This window comes from Marmota monax, unplaced genomic scaffold (genome assembly GCF_021218885.2).
Source record: "Marmota monax isolate L192 unplaced genomic scaffold, Marmota_monax_Labrador192_F-V1.1 WCK01_AAM20220418_F8-fsc00075, whole genome shotgun sequence".
Taxonomy (NCBI): Eukaryota; Metazoa; Chordata; class Mammalia; order Rodentia; family Sciuridae; genus Marmota; species Marmota monax.
The window spans coordinates 2799801-2822814 of record NW_026694772.1 but is presented as its reverse complement, the minus strand read 5'-3'; the positions used below and the strand labels follow the sequence as shown (position 1 = coordinate 2822814).

General features: G+C 35.3%; 1 protein-coding gene across 12 annotated transcripts in view; it reads left to right on the top strand.

The window, feature by feature from the left end:
* Nucleotides 1-23014, top strand: part of Gk (glycerol kinase) — a 164470-nt gene that overhangs the window by 77265 nt on the left and 64191 nt on the right. For 3 of the 12 annotated variants that reach the window (XM_046425277.2, XM_046425281.2, XM_046425279.2), the window contains 2 exons: nucleotides 822-908; nucleotides 2693-4492. The exons of 7 other annotated variants lie outside the window; for them this stretch is intronic. In XM_046425277.2, coding sequence (XP_046281233.1) covers nucleotides 822-908; nucleotides 2693-2703 — 98 coding nt within the window. In that variant the 3' untranslated portion in view covers nucleotides 2704-4492. Of the gene's footprint in view, nucleotides 1-821; nucleotides 909-1012; nucleotides 2266-2692; nucleotides 4493-23014 lie in introns of those variants that run through there. 2 more of the 12 variants (XM_046425280.2, XM_058572905.1) reach the window with 2 other exon arrangements.

Sequence of the window (23014 nt, the reverse complement as noted above, 5' to 3'; positions counted from 1 at the left end):
CTAGGCAAGTGCTCTACCACTGAGCTACAACCCCAGTACCCCGCCCCTTTTTTTTTACTTTTTTAGAAAATATTTTTTTCGTTGTCAATGGACCTTTACTTATTTATATGTGGTGCTGAGAATCGAATCCAGTGCCTCACACATGCTAGGCAAGTGCTCTGCCACTGTGTAACAACCCCAGCCCTAAATATATAATATTTAAATTTTAAAAATGGGTATATATAAGGAATGTTCTTTAAAAAAGGGATTCCAATAGATGTCAGATTAGAAAATACCAAAATAGTTGTTCTTGGGTAATTTTAAAATGTAGATTAATATATTACAGGTACATTTCCTTACACATCAACATCTATTTAAAAAATGAAACAGAATCAATGTTTTAGCAAAGAAGGGATTTGGAATTCATTTTTAATAGACTAATATAACTCTTCTCTGACAGCCAAAGGATGTATAATTTGAACTTTGAGTGCATATGCTCATTTAGTATCTTTGGGGGAGAAAACCCCAAAACTCATCAGCCTCCCAAAAAGTTCTCCATAGGCTCTCTTTGGCTTTGCCAAAGAGGCTAATGTTGGTCTATATGTACTATGTTCTTGGCTACTTGTGGCATGGTCTCTGTATTGTTTGTTATCTGTCATAAGCCTTTGATATTGATTATATTTTTGATTTAAAGTAATAACTCTTTGCTAGCTTTTATGAATATGCTATTTTTATAACTTATTTTGTTTTGCTATCATGTGATTCTTAACATAAATATTGTAATTATGTGTCTCTCTTTTGGTTTGCTTGACTGGAATTCCCTTCTACTTGGATGACCACAGGTGACCCTAGTATCTTCTGTAGTCTGCCCTTGGGCATTTTTATAGTGAGTAGCATGGTAATGTTAATCGGAGCAAGGTACATCTCAGGTTAGTTACTCTTTAAATTAGACAATTGTTATTAGTTAGCTTTAATGTGTTTATGTATAATTCAGCAGAAAGTTTTCAGTGTTTTTCATTCTTTCTGTGTTTAGGAACCTGGAAAATCAATGAAAGATATAATTATATCAATTAATCTTTTGGAACAATTGGAATTAAGGACTGTGACTTTGCTTAAGCTTTTATTTTTAGTATATAGTTTCTTTCAGGGGCTACATTCTGCTGTCAGCTACATCAATAAGTTAAAGTGGAAGACTACAAATGTTAATGTTTAAATGAAAGGACTTTCAGAGTGACTGATGAAAGTCAAAGTGTAATTTTGACATTAATTAAGTATATAAATTGTTTTTCATACTTTTGAAAATTTGCTAAACAAGACTTGATAGTTCATTTCTGGCAAGATTCTAAGCCAGAGCATGTTAGTAGAGTTCTTATAAAACTCTAAAATCAGAGAAGATTTGTAGTCACTTCTATTTTAGTTAAAAGAATATATTTGGTGAGCTGAAATTTTTAAATTTATTATGTAAATTGGAGATTAAACAAAAACTGAATTATTTTTGCATATTAACAGCTACTGAATATTCTTGTAAAGTAAAATGTCTCAGCATATTATGAAATGGAAAACATAATCTGTGTTTATTTAAATAGTAGTCATTTTGGAAGTTGCTCCTGATGATAGCTCAGTTTTTCTTCAAATTACTGGCTTAAATGGAAATAACTTGCTTCTTATTTATGTGCTTCCATGAAAGTAAAACATTTTATAAAATCATAATGATTACAGAAAGAGTTAAATTATCTCTCTTCGTTAATATGATGATGACCTGGATTTAAAATGCAAATTTTAAACATATTAATGTGGGAGAAACATCTGTTTGTAGAAATTTGAGAAGTATTTATTTTGCTTGGCATCATCAGTTTAGTGCTATGTGTTATGAAATGAAAATTACATATCAGAACATTAGATTATCTTTTAATGAAAAATTTGAGTTACTTGCATGAGAATTTAAAACTAGATTCCATATTCAAGTATACTCAAGATAATTTTTTTTTTCCAAATCATCGCTTGTGTACTAACAGTATCCTGGTATTAGTGCTAATGTGCTAAGGGATTCTGTATACATAAATCTATATGGAATTAGCAAATGTCTGTTCTCTTTCTGCTTCTCGGGAATGTTTAGTGGAAGACTCTAAATGTTGCAATGAGAACTGTAATTTAAATTTATAGAGAAATATAAACATACACTTTTAGAAACTGTTCTGTTACTTTTCATTATCCCGAGTATTTTGAGATGCATAATGATGGTATGGAAAGGAAGGAAAAAAAAAACAAAAAACATTGCAGCTGAAAGTTTTCATTGATTTTTTTTTTTTTTTGGGGGGGGGGCGCGGTGGCAGTGGTAATGGTGTTGGTATTTTTCTTTTGGTACTCTGACAGTGAGATAAGGCTGTAGCCTATCTGTAAACTAAAGGACACATTGTATTCAAATTGGTAGGCTTCTAGAATACATATTGTCACCATCTTTAGGTTCTTTTTGTGACATATACCAAAATTCAAGAATAGTGGAATTGTTTGCCTTGTAAACAACTAGCAACAGTAGTTGTATTTGCCAATTTTGGAATAGGCTTAGTTACATTTGTTGCATTTTAACTAGAAGGCATTATTTTGAAATCATTGAATTTCTAGCTCAATAAATGATTGAATAGTCTTCATTGCTTTTACTCCTGAATTGCATATATGTCTTATTGATTTATATGGTTTTTGTCCCCTATTTTAGGTATCCCATAAATAATACCAACTCATGGATTCCCAAGATGCAAGCTTTTTATGTAATGAGAGAATCCAGCAATTCTGTCTCTTAATGTGATGACACTATTCATAGACTCTGATTTTATTTATAAGCCACTTGCTGCATGATCCTCCAAGTAGACCTGTGGCTTGAGATAAAGAAAATGCCGCAGAAAGAATGCTACAGAAATATGTGGTGTGTTTTTTAACACTGACAGTTAAGGTTGGGCCAGCTACATTTGGGGCTGACCCCCTCCATTGTCATAACATCCTGCCCCATTCCCTCTAAGATTTAGGAAGAATTCAGATCCTATCCATTGGAGTCTTTCATCAAACATATTCAGATTCTAATGGACCAGGATTTTGATTATCTGCACCTTACATGCCTGATTAAGGGGTTAATACTAACCTGTTAAAAAGAGTGATTTTTTTGGTTTGCCAAAAGTTTTCTTTTCTATATATTAGAAAACCACATCTTCATTGAATGTTTAAATGTAAAATTCTACTAAAATTATTAAGACGACAATTTAGTATCTCATAGTTTGGATATTTTTCTGAAAAGTATTTGCCAAAACTGAAATGCTTCAGTATTTTACATTGTCTGACTAATTAGAGTGACTTTTTGTCTGGATCTTATAGGAAAGGATGTTTTCTTTTTCTTATTTCTTCCATCTCTCCTTTTTATATTTTTTTACTTTATATGTATAACATACATGCCTATATATTTTATATACTACTGGTAGCCCATTTATAAATTTAGGAGCACATTGTATTTAGTAGGTTAACATGGCTGGTTTTAAGTGGACTACTATGTATATAAATAGTTTGGGGGAAACAGCTGTATACATGTTTGGGCAACGGTTATGCATATTATTTAACCAAGAGAAATTTTTCTTAAAGAGCCAATATTTAAAATTTAAGTATATCTCCTATGTCAGTAAAAGAAAATGTACTTTATTATGATTTCAGCTATATTTCTTATACTTTACCTTTTTATTTGTCTAGCTGGATATATCTTTTAAAAAGAAAACTATGGAATATTACAGTAAACATTGTTCTCAAACACAAGCGTTAGTCAAAATAAAATTATTTTTTGTTTCAATTAATCTTTTATATATTTGGGATTCTTTTGAGGGATTGAGGGAATGTCAGATTTTAAAAACAAAAGGAAAATGTAGGAATAAAGACAATCTCTTTCAATCTGGAGATGCTAGAGAATTATCAATGCTCATTGTCATATTACAAATGAAAAAAGGTTTACCATTAGAAATGCCTTCCAGTGAAACTAATTATTTCTCAAAATATTTAGTATTATATAAGAATTCACCTAGTTCCTTAACATTCATTTTTAAAATTATTTTTTGTAGTAAACAAGAAAATATTGCCTCCTAATTCTTTTCTTCTATCAGTGTCAAATGGGAAAATATTTATATGTTGATAAAAGAGGTTTTGTTTGGAATTAATCATAGTTTGTATTTACTGTTCTGATTGTGCTGTTTCTAAATTATTAAATCTGCTGGGTTTTATTGATGCAGCTGGCATTTAAGTGACACAAATGCTAAAGAAAGGTACTGTGAAATTATCACTTTTTGGCAGGGATAATTTTAAACATAATTACCTTTCTACAAAGGTAGGTTGAGATAATTGTAAATAATGGTGCAAATCACTGTTCAGATAATCTTAATATTACATTAATTTTTCTACAGATTGCAAGATTTGTAAATGTTTGAATTGTACACATTGATATTTATGATAAATTTTCACAAAATAAATTGACCCCTCATTCTTACTTGCATTTCTCATTTAGATCAAGTTAAATTAACAAAGATGTTTCAGCAAACTTGAAACTCAGCTGTTAGCACTTGATCAGGCATACTCGGAAGAATTAAACAACAGCCGAAGAAATAGTTTCTGGAATGATGAACACCTTAATCAGTCTATTAGAACAGACTAAAATGTTCCATCTCAGCATTTCCAGCCTCTCTCTACCTGGGTTAGTCAGTGGAGTCTAGTGTACCATTGTTCTCTCAACTCGATAGCCAACACCTCAGTCTTTTGTTCTCCAACTAATCAGTAAAATAAATAATGCATCTTTTCTTCTGTGATGATATCTTAGAGTTTTCCATGCATTTTTGAAGTGTTCAAAGCCCAATACTTTGGAATGTTTATTGGTATACTGTAGCCTTGTGCAAAATGAAGAGTAGAAGCTATTTCAGAGAAACCACCCAATAAAAATTGTCATAGCATAGAAACTAATGACATTAACAATAGGGTAGGAACTATTTATTCCATGTTTACCTAATAGTAATAGATGTAAAAAATATTTTTATTCTTTTTAGTCATACATTTGCAGTAGAATGTTTAAAAATTTTTTTTAGTTGTACATGGACACAATACCTCCATTTTATTTATTTTTATGTGGTGCTGAGGATAGAACCCAGTGCCTCACAGGTGCCAGGCAAGTGCTGCACCACTGAGCCACAACCCCAGCCCAGTAGAATGTATTTTGATATACATGGAGTATAACTTCACATTTTTGTGGTTGGGCATGATATGGAGTTACATTGGTCATGTATTCATATGTGAACATAGGAATGTTACGTCCTAATCATTCTGCGGTCTTTCGCATTCCTATCTTTCCTCCCTTCCTCCTTTCCCCCCACTCCCTCCTGTCCAATCTGGCGAACCTCCACTCCTCTCTCCCCTGCTGCCTATTGTGACAAAAATTATTCTTAACAAACTGTTTAATAGCTTGTTTTAACTAATATTTAAATGTTGAAGTTTAGTTGATCCCTTGTTCTTGCAACTTAACAAGTATCTTAATATATTCGCATAGTAAGCAATTAGAAAAATGAGAAAGCAGTTTGGTTGCTACATTGTCTATACTTCTTAGGTTTGTATCTTAAGTTTTTCCTATATGAAAAAACCTCTTAGATTTCCCTGTATTGGATTTAATGAAAATGACCCATTAAATTAAATTTGAGGACTATAAAAATATTCTGAGAAGGAGAAGTAGTTTAAAAACAAATTGCTTATGTGTAAGGCCCTGGGTTGCTCCCTCACCATACAAAACCCCACGTTGCTTAACTAGGCTAATATCTTTGATTACCGATTTTTCAGTTTCAGTTTTACCTAATGACATAACAATTAAGAGGATGGCACTTCTTTTATTTCTCATTATTAAATCTCATAGTATTTATCTCATTGGTTGTTTATTATTGTATGACTAGTTGACAAGTGAATTTTGTAAAAAGCAAATATTTAGATCACCAAAGTAATCATAAAAAGGAGAGTAGATAAACTGTGGTATAGCTGCTCAAGAGAAATGTGTAGAAGAGAATGAAGATACTGTCTAAAAATAAATAGAAACATTCAAGATAAGTGAAAAATCAAGGTACTGAGAAGCACATTTCTATTAAAAAGAAAAAAGCCTGGGAGTGTTACCTAGCATGCATGGGGTCCTGGATTCCATCCCCAGCACCCCTCCTCCAATAAATAAATTAATTTATTTAAGTTGTAGATGGACACAATACTTTTATATTTATGTGGTGCTGAGGATCAAACCCAGTGCCTTCCACTTGCAAGGCAAGCACTCTACCACAGAGCTACAACCCCAACACAAATAAATTATCCTGCTTTCAGGAATACATAAATGATTAATGGGGTCCTGGGCACAGTGGCGTACACACCTGTAATTCCAGGGGCTTGGGAGGGTGAGGCTGGAGGAACAAGTCAAAGCCAGCTTCAGTAATGGAGAGGCACTAAACAACTCAGTGAGACCCTGTCTCTAAAATAGGGCTGGGAATATGGCTCAGTGATCAAGTGCCCCTGTATTCAATCCCAGCTACCTAAATAAAAAATAAAAATAGTGTTCATCTTCTGGGACAGAATGGAGGGAATGAAAATTGGACATTTGGGAGACAAGGATGGGAAGAACTTTCACTATATATTTGAACTATCTTAAGTGTTAGTATGTATACTATTGAATCATGTTTAATATATCCACTATTTATAAAACTAAAATTTGAACTTAAATTCAGAAGTCATTGCACATGAATAATTATAGCATTATTCGTAATAGCCGAAAGAGGAAACAACCCAAATATCCATTGATGGGTTAATAAACAAAAGTTGCATATCCATATAGTAAATGTTATTCAGCCATAGAAATGAGTAAAGTACTGTTGTGTCTTGAAAAGATGGATGAGCCTTGAAAATATTATGCAAAATGAAAGAACCCATACACAAAACACTACATATTGTATGATTCCTTTTATATAAAATGTTCAGAATATATAAATCCATAGAGACTGAAAGTTTAGTGATTGCCAGGGGCAAGGAAGGAAAAATGGGAACTTACAGACTGTGTATGGGGTTTCTTTGGGGGGTGGTGAAAATTATCTGGAATTAGATGTGAAGGGTGCCAAATTTTGTGAATTTACTAAAAACCACTGACTTTACTTGAAAGGGGTGCATTTTCTAATATGAATTCTATCTCTAAAAGTAATTTAAAATACCAGAGGTCATGAGTTAGTAATCTACATGCCAAATTCACTCCCACGGGCTCATTTAAAACAAAATTATTTTTAAAATTTGCACTATGTAAAGTAACAAATACCTAGTCCCTGATGGAAGGTGAATTTGAGATCCCTAAAATGAATTTTATTTATTCCTTGAAAAATGGAAGTTAGTAAGTTTGACTCTTCCCTCCTTCTTGGTGGTGCTGGGGAACTTTTATTCCACTTCCATTAACTTATTGTTTCAAGTGTTTAATATTGGGGAAAAACTAAGGTGCTTTTGTCACTGATGCCTTTCCATTCACCCTCTAGGGATTTTTATGGTATGCTCAATAGAGTATACTGATAATAAGGGATGCAGATAACTGGTCCCCACTACCCCCACCAAAAAAAAAAAAAAACTTGATAAATGAAGAGGAAGTCTTCTGAAAGTATTAACCACAACATTATCATAATTCTTAGTAACTTGACTTTTTCTTAAGTGAAAATTTTAACTGTGCTATTTCCTAAAAGGTTTAATTTTATCTGTTTATCAACTTCTTTAAACCGTCAGCCTTTAATTAATTTTCTACTAAATGTGCTCTTTGTTTTCTACAAAGCTTCTGGAAGACAACAGTAGGTTTGTTTGTAATATACTGCTTTAAAACAAAGTATAAAAAGGTGTTGGGTTTGTAGCATAGTGGTAAAGCACCTCTGGGTTCAATCCCCAGTACCAAAAGAAAAAGGGACATTGGAAAAATAAAAGGTTACAAAGACTGGAAAAATCATCCATAATCCTAAAATAATCCCTGTGGTTATCATTTTGATCCCCCCAAACTTTAAGGGAATATTTCACACATCTTGAATATTCATAAACTTTATATAAAGATTTTTAACATGTTAGATTATATGAGGTACCATGTACCTCATACAAATGAACATGAGGTATAAAACATGGTTAGAGATAATAACCAAGTTTAGAGTGGTTACCTCTGGAATGGGGGATGGAAAGGGACTTCCCTGAAACCTGAAAAGCTGTTTCTAAAAAAATAAAGAGCTACAGCAAATATCACAAAATCTTTAGATTTGACACTGCTTAATGGTAAGTACACATGTATTTACTATATCCCCTACATTTATGTACTTGATCTATTTATGTAATACTTGATCTATTTCATAATAAAAAAGATATATTGCCTTCATGATTGTTTGAATCTAAATCTATCACTCACTGGCCATCAGTTTAATTGTTTATCCTGACATCCTTCTCAATTAAAAAAGTTTGAAATCTTATCTTGTTTTCCAGCAAAAAAATTCTAAGCACCTCAAATACAGAAGAGGTATAATTTCAAATATATCCTAAAATTATATTTGAAATTATATCCTAAAAATAATTTCACCCTTAACCATTCACTTGTTATGAAGTGAATTTTAAAAGTTCAAAAAGAAATTCCCATTTGTTTTATTTTTTAATTCAGTAACTACTTATTAAGAAGTGTGTGTGTGTGTATATGTATGTGTGTGTGTGTATGTATGTGTGTATATATATATATATATATATATATAAAACTTTAGTCATTACACACACACGTATTTTTTTCTTGGTTTGTGGTTAGGATTAAGTACCTTCACCAGATTTTTTTTTTGTAACCTGGATGGTATTCCAAGAGATAAAATATACTTGGGCTTTCCTGTGATAAATTCAATATAAGGATGCCTAACCCACATCTAAGGAGACTTTACCAGAGAACTCAAAGGGCCTCAGATATTTTCACCTGAAAAAACTGTCCTAGGGAGAATTAAATCACATCTTGAGGCCCTAGTCTTCTGATGTAACCATCTGTGTTAGCTAATTGATTTTAAAAGAATAGTCACGAGTAGTGACTAAAATAAAGTTGTCAGGATCCTTCTGAATTTCAATGTTTTCCATTCCATGGACAGAGTTAATTCTCTAATTCTATGTGTTAAATATATATGTGTATATGTATATCCTGTAAAGTTGTACTTCTGCTCCCCAACACACACCAAGTAACTTGGGGTTACTGGAGATTGAATGCAGAGGTTCCTTACCACTGAACTGCATCTATAGGTCTCACCAAGTTAGCTTTCAATCCTACTGCATTAGCCTCTCAGGTTGCTGCAATTACAGGTGTGTGCCACTGTGCCCAGGCAGAGTATATATTTTTATTCAGTATACTCACATGTGAGCATACGAGAGTTCTGTAAACTTTCTATTAAGTCTGTACATTTAGAATACCCAAGATTAGGGCTATTCTATGGGTTACAGAATGGAATAATAAGTATTGCTGAAGGGACAGCTTGGGAGACTAAAGCAGGAGGATCACAAGTTCCAGGACAGCCTGGGCAACTTAGCAAGACCTTGCCTCAAATAAAAAGGGGCTGAGGATGTAGCTTAGTGGTGAAGTGCTTGCCTAGCATGCTCAAGATCCTGGGGTACCACAAGTAAGACATTATTGAAGGGAAATTTTTACCAGGTGTCCAGTGTACACATTTGTTCTTCTACAACAGCACATTCCCCTTCCTTCTCTCTCAGACACACAGATGTATGCTAGGGCTGAGGGCCTATACCTATTATAATGGCTTCATATACTCTGGAGCCTATTGCATTTTATGGCTGTCTCCTAATTAACTCCAATGTCTATGTTTAGCTAATTGAACTACTCTTTGGTAACCACATGGGCCTCCCCCACAAAAAAGATTGGCCTTCAAAATTAAGGAAAGAAAATCCTCCATCCGTACTCTTGTCTCAGATTCTTGGCTTGAGCCAAGATATTAAGTCGCTCAAGGTAAAGATTCTTGCCCCCATCTTGAAGGACTGGGGAAGGTACAGTGTAAAACTGTGTTAACACAGGTTTCTTTTATTTGGTCATAGTAGACAGGACTTCAAATTTAGTGGTGCTGTTTTTTTTTTTTTTTTTTCCAGTTGAATCTGAAGACACCATAATGCCAATAAAATAATCATAACATACACAGATGACAAGTCGTTTATGCTGAAATGTGTCAAGTATCCAATCACATTTATTAAGGAATAGGCCATACAATACTCCCAATCTTTTCCAAATCCATCACTTGTAGTCTAAACTTTTATCAGCTTGCTAAAGGCCATCTGGAATAGTATCTGGTTACCTTTTGAAAAGCTGGTTTCGTGTAAGAAACAAATTTTACCACTAGATGGAGCTGCTTCCCACAGTCAAGGATTCTCTGTCTTCTTGAGACTCCCAGCAGCAAGTGATGTAGAAATTAGTCTTTGGTAATCAAAGTTAAACAAAAGCACCGTTGGGAGATGCACACGGTGCTTTCATGCTAGATGATAAAAACCAAAAGCTTAACTCATGCCATAAATTCACCTACACTCTCCCGCATCTTTGCTTTTCCTTAGACTTTTCAATATATCATAAAAGTCAGGTTTATAGATATTCATCTTCATAACTTAAAGTTCATCATTTAATAGTTGAAACTTTGATAATTACACATTATGTACTTGCCTACATTTATTCAGTCACAAATATATTCTTAGTTATGTCCTGTTTTATTTTTGAAACTTTAAAATATAAAAACTGGGGCTGGGGATGTGGCTCAAGCGGTAGCGCGCTCGCCTGGCATGCGTGCGGCCCGGGTTCGATCCTCAGCACCACATACAAACAAAGATGTTGTGTCCGCCAAAACTAAAAAATAAATATTAAAATTCATTCTCTCTCTCTTTAAAAAATAAAATAAAATAATAAAATATAAAAACCTGGGGGCTGGGGTTATGGCTCAGTGGTAGAGTCCTGGCCTAGCACGTGCAAGGTGCTGGGTTCGATCCTCAGCACACATAAAAATAAATAAGTAAAATAAAGGTATTGTGTTCATCTGCAACTAAAAAAAATACAAAAATAATATAAAAACCTCTGTTCATAATTGGTTGTTTAGATACTATATGTAATAGAATCAACCAATTCCAAGGCAAAATACAGTCCCCATTATAGTCCCAATACAAACCAAATTATTTTTCACTCTTCCTTATTTTATTATTTTTGCCTTTCACCTATTTGGTTGTAGAAAATTTTAAAGAAAAAGAATCTCTCTCTAATAATCCATAAACATGACCAAATTAAAATAAAGTCGTGTTAATTGTATGGCATAATTATGGTCTCAATATGTGGCAAATCTTTTTTAACTATTATCATTGTCATTAGCTTCTTACATATTGAACTTTACAAAGCTATTAAGAAAGTTTTCTGTATTACTATAAACCATCAACATTTTGATCAAATGTTCTAAGCACCATAAGCACCATAGCATTCAAATATATTAAAATCTAGCTAATTTGGAAAAAGATGAATAATCTAATTTATAGGATATTATGTAGTTAAAATAATGAATTTATACAGTTGTATGAGACAATGGGTATACTTGTAATATAAGATCACAATAAGGGGGCTGGAGTTGTAGCTCAGTGGTAGAGCGCTTGGGAGGCACTGGGTTCAATCCTCAGCACCACATAAAAATAAAATAAAGGTATTGTGTTCACCTACCACTAAAAAAATATTTAAAAAGATCACAATAAGTTCATGTCAATGTTAAAAAGCTATAAACAGGATTAAATTCTTTTAATCATAAAACAGTTACTGAGCCAACAACTTTACCATCCTAATTCCAAAGACTTTTTTTTTGAGTAAAGCATATTTTCCATGGAATTGTTTTTATAAAAATAAGAAATTTAAATTTTCTTCTTTAATATAGTACTCTTAAAAGTATCATGAACTACATTGGAATTGAGCAATCCAAATTAATTATTATCCAAGGGAGGTAATGACATTCATCATTGCATTACACTATTAGTGAGAAATTTAGTTGTAGATGTATAGATGGATGCTAAAAATACTCACCATAAAGATGTAGTCAAAGAGATTGTCTTGCTTCCCAAACTGTTTTTGGAGTTCTCTTGTAGAAAGTTATAGAAAAGCTTTTTTTATTTAAAACATAAGTAAGATGTTAACTTGAAATACAGTGAATGGCCTTAGGGTTATACTATTTTTTTCCTCTACTTTCAGGTTTCTAGGTTAAAGAGTCATGAATTTTGTTTCTAAATATTACTATAGCAGTTAATTTTAGTCCTCTAGGAAGTGATTAGAGAAAGGAAGGTACAATTTTTCTTACCAAGGTTTAGTAATCAATTGACTATGGTGTATCCAAATGAACTTGGCAATTTTTAATATTTATTTTTATTTTAGTTATAGTTGGACATAATACCTTCATTTATTTATATTTATGTGGTGCTGAGGATCAAACACAGAGCTTCACAAGTGCTAGGAAAGTGCTCTACCACTGAGCCACAACCCCAGCCCTCAACTTGGCAATTTTAAGTGTGCATTCAGGAAGATTTTCCTGAAATCAAAAGAAAATTATCCATTCTGCTATCAAATATTGGGTTAGTACTATAAAATATATGTAGTTTATTAATACATTTTACATAAATATCTTCTTAGAGTAATGCATGACAAAAACTTAAGTTAATGATGTTTTTGGCATTAAAATTTCAGTTAAGGCTGGGTGAGGTGGCGTACGCCTGTAACCCAGCGGCTGAAGAGGCTAAGGAAGGAGGATTGGGAGTTCAAAGTTAGCCTCAACAACTTAGTGAGGCCCTAAGCAACTCAGCAAGAGCCTATCTCTAAATAAAATATAAAAAGGGCGGGGGTGTGGCCCAGTGGTTAAACGCTCCTGGGTTCAATCCCCAGTACCAAAAAAAAAAAAAAAAAAAAAAAAAAATTCAGTTAAAGGTGATTGTAGATTTTGATATACAGTAAGTTGTGTGTATGAGTTATCTATTGATTCATAATAGACTACCCCAAAACTTAGTGACTTGAAACAGCAGCCATTTTACTGGTCACAATTCTATAGACCATTAGTCTGCTCTGGCCTCAGTAGGGGCATTTCTCTTGGTCTCACTTGAATCACTCCTGGGCCTACAGTCAGATGGCCCATAGGATGCAGGCTGGTTGGCCCAGGTTGACCTCACTCACACGTTGGCAGGAACCTGGGCTGTTGAACAGGACAACTCAGTTGTTTTCCACACTGGCTATCCAGCAGGATATCTCAAACATCTTTCCCCTGGTGGCTGAGTTCCAAGAGGGCAAAAGTGTAAATTGTAAAGCTTCTTGAATTCCTGGCCTAGGAAACTCCACAGTGTGATTTCCACTGTTTTCTATTGGTCAAAGCAAATCCGAAGGCCAGACTAGATTGAAGGGAAGGGAAAATAGACTTAAGTGCATGATAACAAAGAGAGAGAGAGCTGCAAATAGTTTGTGGTCATATTAATCTATCACATAGGGTTATTCAGATCAACTTTCTCATTGTAAATGTCAAAACAAGACCTTTAAAGTGTTGAGATGAAGAGACAGTAATGAACTTCTCAGGCAATTTAAAATATTTGGATGATAGCCTATAATCAGAGAGATGAGCTATTGGAGCATCAAAGATGATCAGGCTTCATGCTTGGGGATCCAGATCCAGAAGATCAGAATGAGGATGTATTCAAAATACAGGGAATCTTACAGGGGATTCTCCAGGTTTATAGAAGGGTTAAAAAGACCACAACCCCAGGATAAGGACTGGTTCAATTCCTTCACTCCCTATCTGAGGAGAAGGCTGCCTTGGATCTGAGCAGAGCAAGAGAAAAAGAATGAAAATGTAAAGAATCCCTGAGAGGGACATATCTTCCCTTATACAAATGTGCACCCCAATGAGCAGGGGCCATCAGGCCCTGAACTTGGTTGATGCAACTGGACTAGAAGTGCTCTCAGGCACATGACTGAATTGAATCACAAAGTCTCTTCATCCTAGGCCTTGGGAGGCCACCAGAAAAAAATTCTTCAAAGGCAATGACCAGCACGAAAGTCAGATAGTACTAGAAAACAAGGCACCATGAAAGAGAACCTGATAACATATATTTTAACAATTTCAGATATTTTTTGACAAGTTTCAAAGAATAAATGCCTTGCAAGGAAGAAAGTTGTAAAAGTCAACATAGCCAGTTTGAAAAAGAATGAACCTGAACTTCAAGGAATGGAAAACTCAATTACCAAAATTAAGAATACTGTGGCTTGCCAGGCATAGTGGTGCAAGCCTGTAATCCCAGTGGCTCGGGAGGTTGAGGCAGGAAGATTGTGAGTTCAAAGCCAGCCTCAGCAACAGTGAGGTGCTAAGCAACTCAGTGAGACCCTGTCTCTAAATAAAATACAAAATAGAAAATAGGGCTGGGGATGTGGCTCATTGGTTGAGTGCCCCTAAGTTAAATCCCTGGTCAAAAAAAAAGAAAAGAAAAGAAAAGAAAAAGAATACAGTGGCTTACAATAAGGGAGGGAAGGGAAAAGTAGAAGTTAATTGGGTTAGACACAGGCAATGAAGAGAAGGGAGGAGAATGGGAATAGGAAAGACAGTAGAATGAATCAGACATAACTTTCCTATGTTCATACATGAATACATGACCAATGAAACTCCACATTATGTACAACCACAAGAATGGGAACCTAATTAGAATAAGTTATAGTCTATGTATGTATGATACGTCAAAATACACTATACTGTCATGTATAACTATAAAGAACAACAACTACAAAAGAATCTGGTGGCTTACAACAGATTGAACATATTAAATCTTCCCCTAGTAAACCGGAAGGTAGATCAGGACAAATTACCCAATTTGGAGAACCCAAAGAAAAGAAGGTGGAAAATCTCTGCCACCCCAAATGGGAGTTCTGGAATGAAGATTGCTAAAGGAGTCCCATATAGGGAAGAAATGTCCAGGCCTGAGTATCACCATCTGCTCAGTCATTGTCCAGAGGCCACCCCTTGAGAAGAACATGACGTCTGTTCAAAATCTGAAAGGGAGACAGTAGAAATATTCTGACAGAACTCTCCTCTGTTCATATATGAATTCATGACCAGTGAACTCCACATCATGTACAACCACAAGAATCGGAAGTGATACTCCATGTATGTATGATATGTGAAAATATTTTCCACTGTCATGTATAACTAAAAAGAACAAATGAAGAAAGAAAAAAACAAAATTGGAAAGGGCCCTGAGGAACTAATAGCTGGGAATCATACATAGATAATAAAACTATCAAAATTGCAAGGGATTGATAAGCATAGAAGATTGGACAGTGGAGGGGCAGTGGCTGGGCAGTAGCATTGCTAGAAGCTTTTAGGATGATGGCCGTACTAGCTTATCCATACAGGAGTATTCACTTTATAATAACAAATAATTTGTTTAGTTTTCTATTCATCTCTTATGTAGTTTAAAATTTGGGGGGAGAGGGGTACAGGTATTGAACCCAGGAGTGCTTAACCAATGAGCCACATCACCACCCCTTTTTATATTTTATTTAGAGACAAGGTCTTGCTAAGTTGCTCAGGGCCTTGCTAAGTTGCTGAGGCTGGCTTTGAACTCATGTTCCTCCTTCCTCAGCCTCCCAAGCCACCAGGATTACAGGTGTGTGCCACCATGCCAAGCTTCTTGTGTACTTTTCTATCTATCAATTATATATTACAATAAAAAGCCAAAAAATCAAGCAGAGGCAAAATCACAAGCCTACTCAATATACTTGACCCTCTTCCCTAATATTTTTTTTGCATAGTATTTATCACCACCTCACACACTAAGTATTTTGTTAAATTACTTTGTTTGCTGCCTATTTCCCTTACCCACTTCTAGAAATGTAAGCTCCATGAAGACAGGGATTTTTTTCACATTTGTTTATTTTTAACCTCCAGTGCCTAGGAATGGGTAGCACATGTTAAGTGCTGAAAGGACATGTATTGAATGAATGAATAACTGAGTGAATGAATGAATGAATGAATGAATAACATTCTAAGAATTTACCTTTAGCTATAAGAGATACTGTACTAAGTACATTGGGAATGGCACTTTAGAATGACACTCTATGAATGATGGTCCTCCTGATGGCTTAGGTAATGATTTTTCTCCCCACGTGTGGTGATCAGTCATTGCAGTTTGGCATGAAGGAAGGAACGTTAGCCATTTTATCTCCTGGAAGTTGCCCCTGGAGTCACTTTTCGGCTTCTCCATTCTCCTTAATGGTTGAGGCAAAGTGAGGAAAGCTTAACAGAAATTGTCAGAACTCAGAGTGCAATTCTGGACATAGTTCGTGCTTATTGCAGTCATCCAACTATAAACTCCATCATAGTAGTTTTCTCCTAATACGGCCATTGTGGTGTATCCAGAGAATGCTATTGAGATTTATAAAAAAAGTCTACATCAAACTCATAGTAGTAATTTCCTAGTGAATTATGGGAAAGTGAACTTTCTGCTTCCTATTGGATACACATTTGTATTGTTTGATTTTTTAAAAGGTTTAATAAATAATTGCAACTCTATAGAGAATGGCATAAAACTAAAAGCAGATCACAACTCGTGAGAATCCTGACGAAAAAGAAACCACATTTTTAAAACATTAGAGGAAAACAACGTGTGGAGGGGAGCATATTAATTAAAATCTTGAATTGTCTGCTTGGATTTGACACACAATGAGTTATGAATCAGTTATTAATTGTTAATAATTTATTTGATTGCATCATTCCCTCATCTAGAAAATAAACAATCCCTACCTCTTAGAGATTGTGAGGATTAAATAGAACAATACATACAAATTTCATAGAGCATGGATGTCATAGAACAGCTGCTCAATAAATACTAACTAGTGTTATCATTTAATAAGCAGAAAAAATAGTAATAAAAAGGCACATAAAAGGAAAAGGGGTTACTGAGTTTTTTTCTCCTTTCCTTTGTACCCTCTGGTTCCTATGCCTGTGTCAAAATGTCCGATGCCCAAAGAAGCCAGATAAGCAATGTAAAGAGGGAAGAGGGAAAGTAAAGAAGAAAAGGAGACAGAGAACTCTGTAGAACAAGGATTATATACACTGTGTGAATGGGAATTGTCACCATGAGGGGAATAAGGGCCCCGGTTGCAAGATCCATCATGGTGGGAGTACCCAGTGGAGCAACACCACTCACTTCATTATGCCTTGAAGGGGGCTGTGGGACTCCAGAACCCCCCCACACTTGCTTCCTGACAATAAAGTGTGGTGCTAATGGGAGGTGGTGGAAACTTGAAGGGGTGAGACCTAGCGAAGACTTCCACATTGAGGACCTAGACTTTAACAGTTCAGCCGTAAACTATAACAACAAACTAGACCTCTGGGGAATAAGAATAGATTACATTAAATTTTGGAATCTTTTGGGAAATAAAATTATTCCCAGAGCTTGAAAAAGTATTGCATTTCTCTACAAAGAAGGAGCCAAGAGTTGAGTCAAGATCTCTTACTTTAAGGAAAAATGTAAAAAAAAAAAATTAGAAATTTTTTAAATAAAGCAAAATGCCTAAGAGGTTTAATATAGTGTATATTAACAGTTTATAAACTGTTGCTCAGGTGAGGGAATAGGCAAGCAACAATAATATTTATTTAATTGTTACTATGTTTGCAGCTTAGGTGTTTTAGGTGCTTTTTCATACAATATGACTTCTTGTTCTTTCCTAAATACCCTTTAAATTAGTTACTATTATTTCCCCACTTAAACTAGACAGTTTATTGTGCTAAGAGAATGTTTTTTCCCTGGTGTACATTTTTCCATTTTTACTGCTTTGGGGGATTTATGCTTTGAGGGAAGGGAAAGAGATAAATGTTTCTAAATGCAGTGAGTGAGGAAAAAAGGAAAAGAAAGAGGGAAGCTCAGGTTCTGCTCCTTAAAGAGACTTGGGAAGAAAACTTCAGAGCCCCAAAGAGTAGTCAAGAATGAGAAGGGGCAGATGACAGAATGGTACAAAGAGGTTGCTCCTAGGACTAGAATTTTCCCCAAGAAGAGACAAACTTCCTGAATCCCTAGCAGCTGCTCAGAGAAGGGTGATTTGCCCAAGGTCAAAGAGTGACAGAACTGAGTGTGTCAGACTTCAAAGCCAAATCTCTTAACCACTCTCCCAAACTTCTTAGCACTGTTGATTCTATTCTTATCATAATCAATTATTTTTTTGTCATATGCATTCCTGGGGCCAAAAGTTGGGTGATGTGCTGGGCACGATGGTGCACACTGGTAATTCCAGTGCCTTGGGAGGCTGAGGCAGGAGGATAGCCTCAGCAACTTAGTGAGGCCCTAAGCAACTCAGCAAGACCCTGTCTCTAAATAAAATATAAAAAAGGGCTAGGGAACGTGGTTAAGTGCCCCTGGGTTCAATCCCTGGTGCCAAATAAGTAAATAAATAAATAAGTTGGATGATGTACACATGCAAATATGCTACCCACAAATGCTAGTGACCCAATCTATGGTCATGTGCATTGCTTCCACCTGTCTTAAAATCCTGCTAGAGTTAGCTTAGATTCCACATACTAGTCTATGACACAGACATTCTTCCTACTATATTTACTTCCAAGCCTTTATTTTCTACTTCAGTACCTTCTGTCATTAATACTTATTATAAATCCATAAAGCTTACATGACTGTACCTAAGTAGATGACCCTAAAGTAACAATTCTTATCCTATCAACCACAGAAGATTTATTTGTTCTAGGGTTATTATTTTTAATCACTGGTTCTCTAAGGGGATTTTAGAACTGCTTCCATGGCCATTGCTTCTCAGCTAACTGGCAAAATAGCCTGAGTAGCCTTTGAAAGTGTTAGATGCTTGAAAAATGTCCAGAACTTTTATTTAAAAATGAGAACAGAAGGTGATCCTTCCTCTATGAATAATAAAATACCACAAAAGAAAATAATCTGTTGTCATACTTGGGGTTAAGAGGACATAGTGTGAAATATACTCAATAATTTAGTTTTACAAATTTCTTACTCACCTGTGCTGGGAACACACAAGAACAGAAACAATGGGCAACTAGAATGTCTCCATAATTTTTGTAAATAAAATGGAAAGAAAGAAAAATATTTCCAATAATGTTAACTGCCATTTAGGGAAGAGATTGGCAGTTAAAATTATTGGAAATATTTTTCTTTCAAAAGATCAAAGAAATAAATCTTCATGTCTTAAACTTTTGAATATGTCTTCTTGTACATCTGTCATCATAAGAAGAATGTGCCTTACTTAGCTCACCCTTGGGATCAAGGACAATGAGACACATGGAGTTGACCCTGATCCAGCTTAGATCAGCAGACTCCCTGGCCGATCTACAGCATGTGAGCAAGAGCAATGTTTTGTCATATACTATAGACATTTTGTAGTTTATCATTACTTCCCATATCTATTCTAAAGAGAGGACATTTTTAAAAAGAAATCCTACATAAACAAGTGTACAGTGATCCAGGATGCACTTTGAGTCAGCCACAAGATGTTTGATAAACCAAAAGATAATTCAAAGAATCATATTAGATACACAAACCCACAAGAAAAGAAGCTGCAGAGATTCTAGAATTTTCTATGAAATAAATGCATCAAAGGCATAAGATGGGTGAGCATCAATCAACTCCATGCTTCAGTCTTGAATACTTAAAATTTATATTACCTCAATACACACTAGATCTAGAACACCAGGTCAAGTAGTTGGTGTTCATAAGCTAGTATTTTGACCCTATATAAATGTGAATAAATTCCTGGGATCACAGAAAATCCTCCCTCTCTCTCTCTCTCTCTCTCTCTCTCTCTCTCTCTCTCTCTCTCTCTCTCTCGGCAGCAGGGTGGGTGGTGGTACCAGGGATTGAACTCAGGGGTACTCAACCACTGAGCCACATCCGCAGTCCTTCATTATATTTGATTGAACTCAGGGGTACTCAACCACTGAGCCACATCCGCAGTCCTTCATTATATTTTATTTAGAGACAGGATCTTGCTGAGTTGCTTAGTGCCTTGCTTTTGCTGATGCTGGCTTTGAACTTGTGATTCTCCTGCTTCAGCCTCCTAAGCTGCTGGGATTACAAGTGTGCACAACCGCACCTAGCTCCTCTCACAGTTTTGAAGTCACTCACTGTTAAAACAATGAAACCACATGTGGCAATTTGTTTCAGTAATGGTCTCCAATTTGGTCATGGCTCTCTATATCCATGTTCTTGTACAATGATTCTGAATTTGTCCAAAAGACAAGAGTAAATGAGATGCAAGCAAAACTGGAAAAGTGGCAGCACTTAAGGGATGGTCTTTTTTTGTTGATTTTTGGAGCTCTGACAATACCATGTGAAGAAGCCAGGCTAAAAGATGAGACCACAGAGAGCAGCCACCAGGCCATGTGGGCTGAAGGCTCTTAGCTGACCTCCTAGCTGACTGTGTTCACAAGTGTGAGCCCAGAACTACCCATTTGAGCACAACCCAAATTGCCATGCCTCAAAATCATGGATAAAAAAAATTATTGTCATTACATTTTGGGAGTGGTTTTTTTATACAGTTTCAGCTGATACACCATGTGAATGACTCACATGGACAACCTCATGTGAATGCATTTGCCATTCTTCTCCAAAAGAAAACATGGATTGTTTCTACCTCTAGGAAGTTTGTCAAAACCTTAATAAAGGTAATAAACAACAGCAAAAAAAGTTCAATGTTCAAAGAAACCATTCAACGACCTGTTTAAAAAATAAGTTAATATTGAAACTTTGGGAGATTTAGGAGTCAATTTTGGTGTTTCCCTCTCCCTCAGAATTAAAAAATTTTTTTTTTTAGTTGTTGATGGACCTTTATTTCATTTATTTATATGTGGTACTGAGAATCGAACCCAGTGCTTCACACGTGCTAGGCAAGCACTCTTCCACTGAGCCATAATCCCAGCCCCTCTCCCTCAGAATTTATGACAGAAACACTACCAGTTTCAACTGATGGGGACAGAGATTTTCCAAAATAAGGGAAGGCTGTTAGATTTCTCTTTTTCATTGGAAAGAGATAATTCAGGTATGAGCACACACTATTCTTCAATACCTTTACTTTATTTATTTATTTATTTTTTATGTAGTGCTAGGGGTCAAACCCAGTGCCTCATGCATGCTAGGCATGCACCACTGAACCACAATCCCAGCCCACTTGTGTTCTTCTTATCAGCATGGAGGAGACTTTTGGACCTGCATTTCTCCTCCAAGTAGTACCTGGTTGGTTGCTGAGGAATGTAGCATATTCTATTGACTTGAGCCAGGCACTGTCAGAGCAGCCTTAGGCAAATCACCCTTCAGATGAAAGCATATGGGGGTCACTACAGTAGGCCCAGCCTATAGTTATCCATCACTGACATGTACCCACCTCCAAGGTCTGTTTTTATCCTGTGTAAATCTGAAATCCATCTCCTTTTCTCCATTTTCACTGACCCCAGTGTTGCCCAGACTCCCACCTGGAATGCTAAATGGGGATTGCTCTTAACCTGTTTCCTTGAATCCACAGTGGCCCCACTCTGATCTGGGCTCCACATGACATTCACAGCAATCATTCTTGTATTTATTCTATTTAGATATACATGACAGTAGAGTGTACTTTGACATATTATACATATATGGAGTATAATTTATTCTAATTAGGATCCCATTCCATATTTTTGGTACCAGGGATTGAACCCATTATAAACTCTAGAAAGCAAAGAAGGCCGAACATTGCTCACTCTTGGAGCACTAACATCAAGCACAGTGATATGCTGGCACATAACTGATATGCAGTACGTATTTGTTGATTGAATGAATGAGTATGATGTGTGGAGTTGCAATTATACTTGGGGTACAAAATCTACTTGATTAGATATTTACTGAATGAATGAATAAGCCTGGGATGGGGGTTTAGCAAATGGGAAACTCTATCTTACATGGTGTTGAATATTGTTCCTTGCACAAAATAAGCCAAATAACTATTTTTGGAATAAATGACTAATGAGAAGATTTTAAAGAGATTACAAAGACTATGAACAAAAAGAGAATAAGAATTTGTTTCCTTTATATTTGAAGTAATCATGAATTATGGTCTCCTTTGTGTAGGCATGGAACTGATTTGTAAACAAAAAATAAATTCAGTGCTAGGGTATAGCTCAGTGATAGAGTACTTGCCTATTATGCACAAGGTCTTAGGATTTGATATCCAGCTTCATAAAAAAAGTAAATAAATAAACAGTTACTTCTCTGGATGTGAAGCGGTAAATAGTGGTGACAATACCCCGTGATCATAATTTCCTAATATTTCTATAATGTCTATGGGATGAAATTTCTTATAAAGCCAGTTTAGAAATGAGCATAAGCCATATAGTGAACTTTTCTTAAACATAAATAGAAATCAAAATAGAACACATATATTAACCTGTTACCCAATTGTCCTCCTTGTTAACCTTATTTAAAGTTTCATCTTTTTTTTTAATATTTATTTTTTAGTTATAGGTGGACACAATAACTTTATTTTATTTTTGTGTGGTGCTGAGGATTGAACCCAGTGCCTCACGAATGCGAGGCGAAAGCTCTCCCTCTGAGCCACAATCCCAGCCCCTAAAGTCTCATCTTTTTTGCTTGTTTATTGTGCTGGGGATGAACCCAAGATCTTACCATGCTAGGCAAGCACTCTATCACTGAGTTACATTCCCAAACCTTCTTGTCTTTTTTTGTTTTTTTTTTTTTGTTGTTGTTTGTTTGTTTGTTTTTTAGACAGGATCTCACTAAGTTACTGATGCCTTGAGCTTGTGATCCTCCTGCCTTGGCCTCCTGAGTAGCTGAGAATATAGACATGTGCTATTGCATCCTGCTTTATCACCTCTTGAATATACACAAATATATAAACATCACCAGGGTCATAGAATATCCACCCATAATGTGTTTGGTTTGTTTTTTGAGATAGGGT